General features: G+C 47.8%; 1 protein-coding gene across 1 annotated transcript in view; it reads left to right on the top strand.

The window, feature by feature from the left end:
* Window positions 1-10,368, top strand: part of Fam20a (FAM20A golgi associated secretory pathway pseudokinase) — a 49,460-nt gene extending 39,092 nt beyond the window's left edge. The window contains exons 4-11 of the mRNA XM_027946311.2: window positions 495-573; window positions 4,309-4,401; window positions 5,133-5,248; window positions 5,755-5,935; window positions 6,916-7,025; window positions 7,712-7,793; window positions 8,252-8,311; window positions 9,756-10,368. Of these exons, the coding sequence (XP_027802112.2) occupies window positions 495-573; window positions 4,309-4,401; window positions 5,133-5,248; window positions 5,755-5,935; window positions 6,916-7,025; window positions 7,712-7,793; window positions 8,252-8,311; window positions 9,756-10,020 (986 nt within the window). The 3' untranslated portion in view covers window positions 10,021-10,368. The remainder of the gene's footprint in view (window positions 1-494; window positions 574-4,308; window positions 4,402-5,132; window positions 5,249-5,754; window positions 5,936-6,915; window positions 7,026-7,711; window positions 7,794-8,251; window positions 8,312-9,755) is intronic.
* The last annotated feature ends 3,806 nt before the right edge of the window (window positions 10,369-14,174 follow it).

The following is a 14,174-nucleotide window of genomic DNA, read 5'->3' as shown; positions in this document are numbered from 1 at the left end:
TGAACACGCGTCAGACATTTCTCCATGTGACATGATGTGTCAAAGGTTAGAAGACAAGTCCCAACCCCCATGGGGCTTGCAGCAGAGCTGGCCCAGAGTGGGGCAGGTGAGGTGAGGCAGGCTGCAGCACAAGGGAGCAGTTCCCCCTGCACCGGAGGCGCATGGATTTGCCACGCCCTAGACCCTGCCCAGCGGAGAGTCCTCAATAGGAAGAATGCATCTCAGTTATTGTCACAGATGGCAGGATCAGAATCCACAGGGGGCAGCTGAAACAGAGGAGAGGGTCGGTTCTTCTTAGGGTAACATTTTTGGGGTTTTTCACTAGTGTCTTTCTGGGGAACCCTGACACCTGCTCCACTGCTTGGGAAGCAAATGCTCATCCTTAAGTTCTTATTAAATAAAAGAGAAGAAATTGGCTGGGCCTTCGGAACGAACAGTCAGAGCTCCGACCTAGGCCCAAATGCGTCCTTCACTGGCCCTTCCACCCTCCACAGTTGTGAAGCCCAGTGGCGTCCACCTGAAGCTGGTGCTGAGGTTCTCGGACTTCGGGAAGGCTATGTTCAAACCCATGAGGTAAGTGGAGTCTTTCCCACCGCTGCGCCCAGGGTGGCAGCCCTGGGGGAGCTCTAACTAAAAGCAGTAAAAGTGACCTAATGCCCACCTTTAATCCCACTCACTCAGGAGGCTGGGGTAGGAGGATCACAAGTTTAAGGCCAGCCTCAGCAATTTAGCAAGACCCTGTCTTAAAATTTAAAAAATAAAAACTGAAAAAGGACAAGGATGTAGTTCAGTGAGAGCGCACCCTTGGGTTCAATCTCCAGTACTACCAAAAAAATAAAAAATAAAAAGTGACCCAGTATCTTTATACCAGTGATCGGGAGACCTGTTTTGGACATCCTACCCCAAGCACATGACTATTTTTTTGTGAGAATGATAGCAATTAAAATAGTAAGAGTCCCTTGCTAGCATCTGAGCCACACACCCCACATGAATTGGGTCTTTGGATCATCAACATCCTCATGAGCCAAGTGCCATTATGATGTCCACTGTAAGGTGAAGATACTGAGGCCACAAGAGGCCTGCACATCCCAAGCTCCCAGCTGTAACAGTGGACCCAGGATTGGACACCAGGCGGTGGGACTGTTAAGTGTGCTAGCACCCTTCCTTGGACATCAAAAGTTTACAGATCTCTGCGTGACAGTACTTGCTTTTTTTTATTTTTTATTTTTTAGCAATGGTAGAGTTGAAGCCAAGGCCTCGTACATGCAAGTGCTCTACCATGGACTACACCCCCAGCCCTACAATACTTGTTTTGATTGAAAAACTAGACAACCTAGAAAGGGTACTATGAAGTCTGTCACATGTTCACACTTTATATATAAATATATACACATATACACACACATGTATTATATATAATATGTACATTATATATAATTTAATTTAATTTTCTTATTGGAGATTGAACCCAGGGGCATTCTACCACTGAACTGCTTCCCCAGTCCTTTTTACTTTTTTATTTTGAGACAGAGTCTCACTGAGTTGTCCAGGTTGGCCTCGAACTTGCCATCCTCCTGCCTCAGCCTCCAGAGTCATTGGGATTAGAGGTAGGTACCACCACACCCAACTACACTGATTCATATTTTGTTCATAAAACAAGTAACCTAACAGCCAGGCCTGGTGGCACACACCTATAATCCCAGCAACTCAGGAGGCTGAGACAGGAATATCACAAATTCCAGTCCATGGTGGATAACTTTATTCTTTTAAATCTTAAAATTTAAAAGAATAAAAATAAAGGGCTGAGAATATAGCCCAGGGTAGAGTGTCCCTGGCTTCAATCCCTACTGCCACCTTAAAAAAAAAAAAAAAAAAAAAAAAAAACTTACATGCCCTTGAAGTTCATATATATTGGTGAAATATAATCACACATCTAGTCTGTGCGCACAACTCGGTGTATGAATGGGTGTCTGGCTCCAAGACGCTGCAGGTGGGGGTCTCCTGAAGTAGGACTCGAATGCCTTATCCTAGTAGATTGCTTCCCCTGGGGATGCCACACTCACTCCCATTACCCAAGTCACATGTTTTCCAAAAATGCACTGTCTTTCCGTGGAATCCACGTGGACCGGCCAGGATTCCAACCGTCAGCCAGGTGAGGAGAGGCCCCATGGACCGTCTGGTCACTGGTTCTAGAGGTGGGGCCTAGTAAAATGTGTACCAGATAAAGAGTCAGCACCACCTTAAGGAGGGATTTGGAGTAGGTCAGCTGTCCTGGGGAGCCTTAAACAACTCTGTGCCCAAGTCCCATGCTCATGGAGTCCAGTGGACTGGCTCTGGGGGCCTACCCTGTGACCCCAAGGCCCAGGCAACCTTTAGAAGCCTGCTTTTAAGGAGAGTTCCTCATTTTTCTTCTGTGGAAATGTAAAAACCTAGTCGTCTGGTCAATTTAAATATATAGCTTTCAAAGGTGTATATGAAACAATTGAATATCTTCTTACATTTTTTGATTTAAAAATTCTCATCCTATAAAACAATATATAAATTTAGAGATACTGCTCCCCCCGCCCCCCACTCTCATGTTCCACTTGCCAAGGATTGTGGGTGTTGGTCAACATCATTGCAGAGTCAAGTTTAGGATCAGTGTTAACCTGAGGTGAAGTCTTTCCCACTTTTCTTTCTCGTGATGCCCAACGACCTGCCCTAACCACTTGTCAGGCAGCAAAAACCAGCTCAGAGGGACATCACCAGCTCAAACAAAATAAAGTAATTGAGAGGGGTTCCATCATTTGAGAAAATACATAAGAATTTGAACATGAAAAGAATCCTTTTCCAAGGGACAATTTTCAGAGGGATCATATAGTCAGGCATATAAAATACTGAAGGGACAATTTCAGGGACATTCAATCACTGAGCCACGTCCCCAGGCCCTATCTTGTACTTCATTTAGAGACAAGGTCTCACTGAGTTTCTCAGGGCCTCGCTTTTGCGGAGGCTGGCTTTGAACTAGCAATCCTCCTGCCTCAGCCTCCGGAGCCACTGGGATTACAAGCGTGGGCCACCACACCCATCAGCTAGAGGTGATGTTCTTAATGGCATATATTCAAGGCTTGCACAATAAGTGCACTCGTGCTTCTCAAAACAAGGGAAGCATTCACATCAAGTCAAAGTAGTTTTCAAGTTTCCGGTCACTTCACTCATATGCCAGACAATGAAGAAATGATGTTTTAGAAATCCCAAAGGAGAGACCGAATGTTCATACGGATGAAATTCAGGAAGTAAGACCAGGGACAGGGACTGTCTGTCATCTGGGGCAGAGTGTGGTGATGCTCATGAGAAGGGCCAGGCAGGGCTTGGAGCTGTCCTGGAGGTGCGGTGGCACTTTCTGGAATAGCTCCTCTCCGTGGGCAGCACCTTGCAGCAGGTTTCAGGACCAGCCTGTGTTTCTCTGGCCAACAGCACAGAACCCTTTCGGTTGCAGGCTGGTTCCTGAGGGCTTTCTGCACCACCACGTTTCTTTACATTGTGCATGTTTTTGCTGCCTTCAGACACAGTGGACTTAAAACTATTTGAAGATCCCCATTCTTTCATGTTTGTTAGCATCAAGGCAGAGGTGACCTAGCAGCTGGAGGTGGCCCCACCATGCCTTAGGGATCAGGAGGCACTTTCCTGAACACACACACCCGGGGGCAGGATGGAGCTTTTCAGGAATCCATTGGAGAGTTTAATATGCACAGAAATCAATGTCCTCTTCACCAGCCTCCCGCAATCCTGTGGCTGGGTCCATTCTCCTGACCCACCTGAGTTTCTCTGAGGGGATTGTCCCATGTGTTTCTCCCAAACCACCCCAAAATCCAGAACTTTCCATCTCTTCAAAACCTCAATCATACTAGACGTCTCTAGGGAACTTTCTATGACCAAGTTCTGGATCACACCCACCTTTCCTAATCCCTGGGCATCTGGGTCTGCCCTGCTAATGGATCCTAGCTCCTCCTTCTACACCTTCCCTGTACTTCTTCCTTCACGTCGGTTGGATTTTTAAGGACTCGGCCACTGTGGTCAAAGCTTCTCAAGTAGGGAACTTGATGTTGATGGCAATACAGGACAGTGTCTTCCAGAAGCCGGACTCTTCCTACCTTGCATGTCTCTTCCTAGCCCAGGGAGCCACTGGCCATTCCTGATTGGTGGCTCCATCATCCCTGTGTACGTGAGAAGCACAGAAGCATGTCCCCCCTCCTCTTCCTCACAGCCCCCTCCTCAGCCTCCCAGCTGAAGTCTGAGTCCAGGGCGTGACTCCTTCCTTCTCTCTAGACAGCAGCGAGATGAGGAGACGCCCGCAGACTTCTTCTATTTCATTGACTTTCAGAGACACAACGCCGAGATCGCAGCTTTCCACCTGGACAGGTAAGTCCGACCCCTGGAGGTGGTGTCCCCTACAAAGGCTGATTGCCTGGAGGAAATGCTGGAAAGACCCTCGGGGGACTCTTCTGGCTGTCCACCTCTTCCATACCTCAGGGCGGTGCCTTTAAACCCAACAAACCCATGGTCTTTTAACATAATGAAATAAACAATTAATAAAGAAAACTAACCCTGCTGTACTGCGCACGTTGCCTTCTTGGGCACAATACTGCCCTTTCCTCTAGTTCCTGATCTGAAAACAAAAAGATGCCCAAGGAACCATAAGGTGATGATATTAGAAGACAAAACACATTCCTAAACTCCCAGGTTCCTATCCACTCAGTCACTGCCCCTCAAAGTGTGCTCTATGGATTTGCAACATGGACACCACACAAGAGCTTTTTAGAAATGCAGAATCTCAGCCTCACCCAGGACCCACAAAATCAGAACCTGCACTTGAACAAGATCCCAGCACGCACACCTGAGCTGAAAAGCACTAGAGAAGAACACAGCTTGGATGGTAGGAAGGCTTGCCCAGGAGGCTTGATGGAACAGGGGCTCCTTCTCCACCCCTCAGCAGTGACCCTGCCACCGCAGCTCAGCACCACAGACACACCCCCAGTGGCCGCCCTGCAGGGTGTGGTCAGGAACACCAGGCGATTTCTAACATTTTTTGGCCTGGGGACAGGACCTCTCCCCATTCCCTGACCATCCCTAACCTGGACTCCCTCTTTCAGGATTCTGGACTTTCGACGGGTGCCGCCAACAGTGGGGAGGCTAGTGAATGTCACCAAGGAAATCCTAGAGGTCACCAAGAATGAAATCCTGCAGAGCGTTTTCTTTGTCTCTCCAGGTACAGTGCTGGCCAGAGCCTGCCTGCCTACGCGGTAAAGCAGGTGCCCACTGTCACGTTCACAGTGGCATGGCTCCTTGTCACTAGCACCGCATTACTGCGATGGGCAGATGCTGCCCTCAGACACTCCCATCGGATGAATTTTGTATGGGAAAAGGTGGTGTGTGAGATGCTAAGAGGCTAGTGTGGTCGCTAAAACCCACAATGCTGGCCTTCCTGGGGCCAGAGGTTATCCTTCCAGGGTAACAAAGAATGTCCCAATCATATGGATGAGATGCAGAGAGACTGGATCCCACTTTCTCTGCTCAGAGACATTTGAAAATTGGTCCCCATGATGCTCAGTTCTGTAGCTGCTATGTCCCAAAATGGCCATGTTTCCTTCTCCCATCTTCCCAAGACACGGGTTCAGGGTTCCCCATCTAATCCCCAGGGGTTTCTTGGTGCAGGAAGACGGCCTGCCTCCAAGTCCTCCTCTTCCTGCTCCTCTCTTCTTCCCCGTCCTGCAGCCAGCAATGTGTGCTTCTTCGCCAAGTGTCCATACATGTGCAAGACGGAGTACGCGGTCTGCGGCAACCCGCACCTGCTGGAGGGCTCCCTCTCTGCCTTCCTGCCGTCCCTCAACTTGGCCCCCAGGCTGTCGGTGCCCAACCCCTGGATCCGCTCCTACACACTGGCAGGAAAAGAGGAGTGAGTCAGCCCCTGGCTGCAAATCCACATCCACAGTCCTGCAGTCCAGTTCTTAAGAGTGGTCCCGGTTGGACCCCAAAAGCTTCCTTGGTCCTCCTCTGCCCCATTTACCTTGATCCTGTGACTAGCTGGTCTGGGTCTGTTCTCTTGCTTGCATTCATTTACTGGGTGATGGAGAGCCTGTTAAATGCTAGGGGACACAGGAGGGACATAGGCTCTCCCTCGGGAGGCTTCTTGAGTGGACAGACAAACAGCCAGACTGTGGAAGCCTAGTGTAGTGTTCCTATAACAGAGAAGCACGAGAGAAGCCGTAGGAGGGACACCAGTTAGCCTGAGAAAAGTCCACGAGGCCAAGAGCCTCCTGGCTGTATCCCCAGGCCCAGCACCCCTCCTGGCACGTGGCAGTACTCAGTTCTAGTTGAGTAGGTCCATCTTCAGGCCACCTTGACTGTGGGGGTAAAGAAGCAATGGAAGAATTTCTAGAGGACATGAGTGATGGGTTAGAAGGGACTTTGGAAGTTTGAGCGGCACACGGTACAATGTAGGCAGAAGCACAAATGTGACAGCCATAACAAGGTGGCCCATGGGGGGTTGTGAACAGTGCAGGAGCCCTGGAGGGCCAGTGTCCAAGAGGCTTGGTGAGGGATGCTGAGGAAGCAGGTGAGAGACATGGCACCATCTTGCCCTGCCTGCCCTGGTCTCTGAACGTGGTACCCCAGCCCTCAGCTTAGCATCCAGCGGTTAGGTTAAATGACTCAGAACCTTTTACCAGGTGGAATCTACGGGCTCCTTTCCCGAGTCCTTGGCCAGGGTCCTCCTGAGGGTATGCTACCACCAGCCACCAGCATCCTGAGAAGTTGCCCCCAGCCCAGGGCGGGATCAGGGAGGCAGGGATTTGGGAGTGGGCTGCAGGTGTGGGGAGGGCCCCAACACCTTGCCACCTTGGCTTTTCCAGCCCCAGGACTTCTTCTCACCCCCAGGTGGGAGCTCAATCCCCTTTACTGTGACACTGTGAGACAGATCTACCCGTACAACAGCAGCAACCGGCTCCTCAACATCATCGACATGGCCATCTTTGACTTCTTGATAGGTAGGTCCCCATGCTCAGGGCACCTGGCGAAGTGGTTGTGACCTTGGCACACAACTATATCCGGGTTCATGAGGACTGAACAACCCCGCACCACCCAGCCTCAGAAGTGGCAAAGGCCCAAGAGGACAGAAGTTAGCAGGTGCCCTCTTCAAAGAACTGGGGAAGGGGCCCTCGGGGGCAGGCACAGCACCCTGCCATAGGGCCCGAGTGGGCGTCAGATTGACGTTACGTGTTCCCTGCACCCATCAAGGGGACAGCAGGTAGGAAGGTGAGAAAGTGAGGGTTGAAGGCAAGGTCCCAGCCAGAAACTGGGAATTCTGCCTTCCTGGTAATTCCACAGGGACCAGGAAAGGTCAGGCAGGACAGCAGAGTAACAAAGGCAGCCATGGCACACGTGCTCAGACGTTAAGCAAAGCAGACAGAGGGCTCACTGTCACTCCCTTCAGGAAGGTAGCTTTTCACTCTCAGCTGGGGGTGCCTGGGCTGAAAACCCCATCCATATGGACAGGAGGGACGAAGGCACACTTCTGTACAACAGAACCCCTGGGCAGGGGTGGGGGCAGAGGAAGCGGTGGAAACTGGGCAACGCCAGCTGTGGCCCGGGTCCAGGCCTCTACTCCTGGACAGAACTGAGGTCAGAGGCGCCTGTCCCCCTGACCTACCAGCCCCTCTCCCTTTCTTTACAGGAAACATGGACCGTCACCATTATGAGATGTTCACCAAATTCGGGGAGGATGGCTTCCTTATTCATCTCGACAACGCCAGAGGGTGAGGGTCCTGCCAGTTGCAGCTCTTTGCCTCCAGACACACACCTTCCTGCAGCTGCTGGCCACAGGAGCCTGCCCAGACCCGCCTGCACACTCCGCCCGCCCCCATCGCGCTGGGCTTTCCCACTTGCTTTTTTTCTTGCTCTTAACTGAGCGCCCTTGATCCTCTGCCAGCCCAGGAGCGCTCCGTGAATCAAGCTCCGTGGGTTTCTTTTAGTGGGTCCCTTTTCTCAGGCACAGAATGAGGATCCCCAGAGGCTGGGCCTCCCTAGCTGGGCCTGAGGGAAGGAGAGGTTGCTTGGTTCTAGCAAGGAGGCTGCTATGCCCAGAGGAGAGGGGGGCTGGGGAGGCGGCTGCCATGGTCCCTGGCTTTTTACCCCAACCACAGATTTTAAAAGAAGAAGAGAGAAAGCCCCAAGGGAATAAGGATGCTGCTCACTGAAGTCTGTCTTCTCCTAGGTTTGGACGACACTCCCATGATGAGATCTCCATCCTCTCGCCTCTCTCCCAGTGCTGCATGTAAGTTTGCATGCAGCAGGCACCAAGGGCAGGTGGCCGCCAGGACAGTTCATCCTGCTTGCCACTGAGCTCTGAGGGCCTTCATCAGTTTTCACTGGTCTAGGACATGGGCAGGTAAAACGAGGCGAATTGCCTCATTTCTTAGACAATTATCACATCTTCTCAAGCAACATCTCACTTTTTCATCCTTTGGCCTAAGATGAATTCAGACTTTTTTTTTTTTTTTTTTTGGTACTGGGGATTGAACTCAGGGGCACTCGACCACTGAACCACATCCCAGCCCTATTTTGTTTTTGTTTTTTTTAATTTAAAGACAGGGTCTCACTGAGTTTCTTAGCACCTTGCTTTTGCTGAGGCTGACTTTGAACTCACAATCCTCCTGCCTCAGCTTCCCAAGCTGCTAGGATTACAGGCGTGTGCCGCCGCACTCAGCTGGACATAATCTTTTAAACTTCTCAGTTGCCAACTTTAATCTCTAACCCACTTAGATAATTTCCCACTTTTGCGGGGGCTGATGACCTTTGACATTACTAATCATACCTCTGCTTTGTCCAGGAGTCAGATAGTCTCATATTACTATTTGATCACCATGTAAGCAAAGTCCTGATTAGAGTGCCCTTTAAACAGCCTGTGCCCAGAGTTCAGTTCACCCAACCACACTTCTCTGGAGGATGTCTAACCTACTTCCAGGCCTTTCTGGCATCTTAGCCAGGCTTGTGAAACTGTCCACCTGCTCAGCAACAGCATCTGGAGCTAATTATAAATATGTGGTTCGCACCTAGCAAAACCACCCCATTTGTCTCCAGCGGGAAACTCTGAGTATGAATGTTCTTAATCAGCTTCTTAGATTAATTCCAACATGTCTCCCTTCTTGCTTCCTCCCTCCCTTCCTGAGGAGGCCAGGCAATAGCTGCTTGTGACAAAAATAAGACAATTAAGCTGCCTGCCCAGAAGTCCAAGTCAGATTCCTGCATAAAAAGAGATAAAACTCCTGAGGATGGTCCCACCCCATTTTCATCCCTCTGATTTTAGAATCTGAGAAATAGTTAGCATGACCCATCTTGGAGGCTAGCTCTTGAAATGGCAGACACCTTCATCATTTCACCTACTAGAAGCTTCTCCCATCAGCTTTAAGTCTCTTTAAAAAATCCTGTCACTTCAGTTTTGATTCCTTTAGCAACCTCAGCGCAAATGCGCACGGTCCAGCGTCAGCACGGGCGGCATTATGATTGTTAGAGGCTGTTGACCAAAAGGCAATTGGGCAAAGGCGGACACCTTTTCTTCATTCCCTTTTGATGCGGTTTTCATTAACATGCTTGAGAAGGCACTGGGGGTGAAGGCTCTCAGAATATCAGCTGCAACAGCTATTCGGGGAATGGGCAGGTACAGACAAGGTATTTTCTTTGCCCTGACTTATTTGGCTCCTATGACTTTGCCTTTTCAGGATCAAAAAGAAAACACTCTTGCATCTGCAGCTGCTGGCCCAGGCCGACTACAGACTCAGCGATGTGATGCGGGAGTCTCTACTAGAAGACCAGCTGGCCCCCATCCTCACTGAACCGCACCTCCTGGCCCTGGACCGCAGACTCCAAATCATCCTCAAGACAGTGGGGGACTGCATAGAGGCCCATGGACAGCAGCATGTCATAGCCGATGTCCCAGCACAGCAATCAGCCCGAGACTCTGGCCAGGCTAACCTGACAAGCTAAGGGCTGGAGAAGCACAAGCCAGCGGAGGGCTCTGGAGTGCAGACCACTGCGTCCTTACTTCCCTCTCCTCGTGCTGGAGGGCAAGTCTCAAGCTCAGGAAGAGGCAGGGCATGTTCTGAAACAGCAAGAGGGATCCACTGACCTGCTCTATAAGGTCACTTAAAATCCCTTCTATAGTGAATCGCCTTGGCTCCATCTTTCCCAGAAATCTCTAGCTCCATCAAGCCACAGACTATCTCCCCAGTGCTCTGGGCAACCTGCATATGACTCAGATCTGGAAGGTTTCTAGGCCCTGTTCCCAGGAAAGTTTTAACTGTACCAAGTCAAATAAAAGGACATCAAAGTGGATACCTGTCCTCCAGGTCCTTATTCTATCTACAAGTAAAGGATAATTCCTGGTCCAGACAAAACATCTTGCAGATCTCAAGCAGCCTCAAAATCTTCAGATAAGTAAGCCTCAAACCGGTTCAAACTAGACTTTACACCTTCTACTTACATTGTAGTCACTGTCCCTACTGAGCAGTCTTAGAGTAACTTCTCAGAATACTGTCACAAAAAGTAGAGTAAGAATTTGCTCTAAATACCAGAAAGAAGGTATTCCAGTGAGAGTATTCATTGTCAACTGAAATAACAATGTCAAGACTAGCAGGCAGTAACAATAGGAGGAATTGTGATGGAGGGAAAAGAGAGGTCTCCAAGGTCAGCATGGCATGGTCGGCTAGTCAGGTACTAGAGGAAGTCCTGGAGAGAGGAAGGACAAAGGCCAGGGCCTGCTGGACTGTCAGCTACAACCCTCCTCCTTATGTCCCAGAACTGTCACCTATGAGACTCCCACAGGAACAGGGAGCCATCTGGAGGGATGAGGTCCTCTAGATACCCTCTCCTCCTGTACTGACTAAAAAAGAACTAAATCAAGTTTCTATCCCAAACCTCCTTGAAAGGATAGTAGGGATTCCCCGTCTCCTCCAATTCCCCCTATTGACTTGTTGACATCTCAAACTCCTGGAACTGGAGACATGTTTCTTATTCCATAATAACTGAAACCACAAATGACAGGAATGTATGCATTCTGCGGAGTGATTAGTCAACAAGCAAAATAAATGATTCAGCAGATCAAATTCTCTTCTAATAAAGGTTGGAGGCTCAAACAGTCGAAGGGTGAGGGGAGTAGAGAACAAGATCAAGACTGCAATGTCCAAAGACAGCCCAACAAAAAGTCACAACAGGTACCACTGGCCCACGCTGATATTGCATACTGGTACCCTGCCCCTGAGCCTGTGGTTCCCCAAGTCCCCCCACATTACAGAAACAACACACAGGCTTCCCAACATACACACAACTCCTAGCCCCTCAGGAAAGAGAACCAAGGCTCAGAGAGATAACCACCCAGTTCGATGGCGTAGACCTATCCCATGTCTTCTTTCCACTGTAACACAAAACCCCAAATGCATCACAACCCATTTATGAAGTTGTGCTTAAAAAAATAGAAAAATAGCTCTTTTTTTTCTCCTTTTGTGGTGCTGGGGATCTTAATCCCAGAGACTGCCTCACGTGGGGTAGCCAAATGCAGCACAGGACTTCCCACTCCATCAGCTGTTTCTCCTACTTCAAGTCATTTTTTTCCCTAAGGAGGGACCAGGAATACATGAAAATATTCGGGGAAAGACAAAGAACAGCACAAAATGGTTGGGACTTCCAAACCAGAGGCTTAGGAAGGGTGAGTTTCAGCTCCATCCAATTCAGCTACTACTCTGACTACAAGTTAATTTTTGAAGGGTGTAGGATTTTGTGACCTACTATTCAAATTGAAAGTAGCAGAATTGAATTTGACCTTGATGAGGAGCTCTATGCCTTATTATTTACTCATCGTTAACATTCCATTGTTCCTTTTTTTTTTTTTTTTTTTGGTACCAGGGATTGAACTCATGTTCACTCATCTACTGAGCCACATCCCCAGCCCTATTTTGCATTTTATTGAGAGGCTGGGCCTCACTCGGTTGGTTAGCACCTTTTGCAATTGCAGAGGCTGGCTTTGAATTTGATTCTCATGTCTCAGCCTCCCAAGCCACTGGGATTACAGGTGTGCGCCACCACACCCAGCTTCATTGTGTTTTTAACAACAAAATTAAGATCATTCATCAAAAATACCTAGAAATTCTATCAAATGGTATAAAAATGTCTCCACAGTATTAGTATTACTAGTATAGCTGAAGGCTGTGATAAGTTTTTTTTAGAAACCAGTGAGTCCTTCCCACTTGTTAGTTTGAACCACTGCTCAAGGCCCCATGAAACACTGTGAAAACTTGCCCTGTCACCACTGACAGAAGGATTGAAGATGGCCGTACAGTACAGGACTTGGTGATATAGGGGCTGGAGGCACCCTCTGCAGCCTTCTCAAAAACCAGGACAATCTGAGTCTGAAAATTACAAAACAGTCAATTCTCTTTATGTCCTATAAAGCCACCTCTGATATAAATTAGCAAATACTGAAATCCTTCATTGCTCTACTGAGTTAGGTTTCCAGAGTTTACGTTCACACAGTTTTCAATGAATCAACTTATGATCTTGTTTTCTTGTTCAAGACACTTTATTCTGCTGAACTCTTTAACACTGCTTCACGGCCAACATCACTGCAACTCAGGCATGAACAAAGCTCATCTAATACACAGTATTTTCTAAGACACAGCACAGCCTTCTTGCCCTTAGGAACACTGGTCAGTCCAACAGCACTGCACTTGGGACCATTTCAAATAGGAAAGTCATCAAGGAAAAGCACAAAACTGCAAAATGGCACTAAAAGGACCGACCAAACAAACAAACAAAAAGACACAGCGTGACAACTGAAAGACTGAGCGTCCCCTTGTTCACCTTAGGGTGGGAAAATATTCACTGGAGATTCCAACTCTCCACTGCACTGCACAAGTCCTCAAATGACTGCAAAAGCACCGTGTACAGTGGCGGGTTACAAATAAATTTTAGCAGCTAGGCATATCTGCAAACACAGAATCCATAAATGACTAAGAACAACTCATTTGGGATTAACAAAGATGATAAAAAAAAGCTCTCCATCTAGTGGAAACTTTTAGAAGCACAGAGCTACTTAGGCAAAATTGGTAGAACTTTCATTCAGAAAACAAGGAAAAAAAATTAGTGATTTTAGCTTTAGATGGAGTCATGATGCAGTCAAGAGTTCTGAAGTTATGTCAAGAAACAAATTTTAGCTATGTATACAACAATGCTGACTTCTATGGTAAAATCCCACAGTGTGAGAAGAGAGAAATTAGGATTCCCCCTTTTTAATTCATGTAACTACAGCCTTTACTGATAGCTATTATGACAGACATCTTTGGGGACAAACTCAGTGGTTATCTAGCCATTGTTTGTTCCTTAATGTTGTTTCAGCTCATATAAAAATACATTGCCAGAGTCTAAACAAAGTACAAAAAAGGCCCAGCTATCAGTGGTTAGATATAAAGCAAAATTTAAAACAATCTGACATCATGCTACTTCAATTTTAAAATGTCAACACTTTAATATATTAAACAAAATGTGAGTCACCATGGGCCACTGTTACAGAGGGAAAATTAATCTATAACAAGGACAATCAACCCAAGCAAATTTTCTTTAGTTCTACTGTTGTGGCTCTGAAAGTTTCAACTCCAGCAGACTGGAAGAAGTGGGTATTGAACCTATACAAAGAGCACAGTGTTCTTCTGGGGCTGGGGATGTAGCTCAGCAGTAGAGTACTTGTCTAGTATGTGCAAGGCCCCAAGTTCAATCCCCAGCACTGCAAAAAATAATAATAAAAAAACCGAGTTCCTGAGTGTGTTAGCTAGAAAAAGTTCTTCTAGGGGCTGAGGTTGTGGCTCAGCAATAGAGTGCTCACCTAGCACGTGCGAGGCCCTGGGTTCGATCCTCAGCACCATTTTTGTTTAAAAAAATCATAATAAAAATAAACTGTTGGGTATCATTAGAATATTATAACATATAAAAATAAAGGTATTTAAAAAAAGTTCTTCTAGCACATCTCCAGCTTCACAGGATGTGAAGAGATAAGCACATTATACTAGTAAGTACAACTTAATCACCTCACTCCTCAAAAATCTAAGCTATAAGACTTTCTATAAAAACATCTCTAAGCAACTGCATATCTT

Source organism: Marmota flaviventris, chromosome 17 (genome assembly GCF_047511675.1).
Source record: "Marmota flaviventris isolate mMarFla1 chromosome 17, mMarFla1.hap1, whole genome shotgun sequence".
Taxonomy (NCBI): Eukaryota; Metazoa; Chordata; class Mammalia; order Rodentia; family Sciuridae; genus Marmota; species Marmota flaviventris.
Note: the sequence above shows the minus strand (reverse complement) of the source record. Positions and strands in the feature narration are given on the sequence as shown.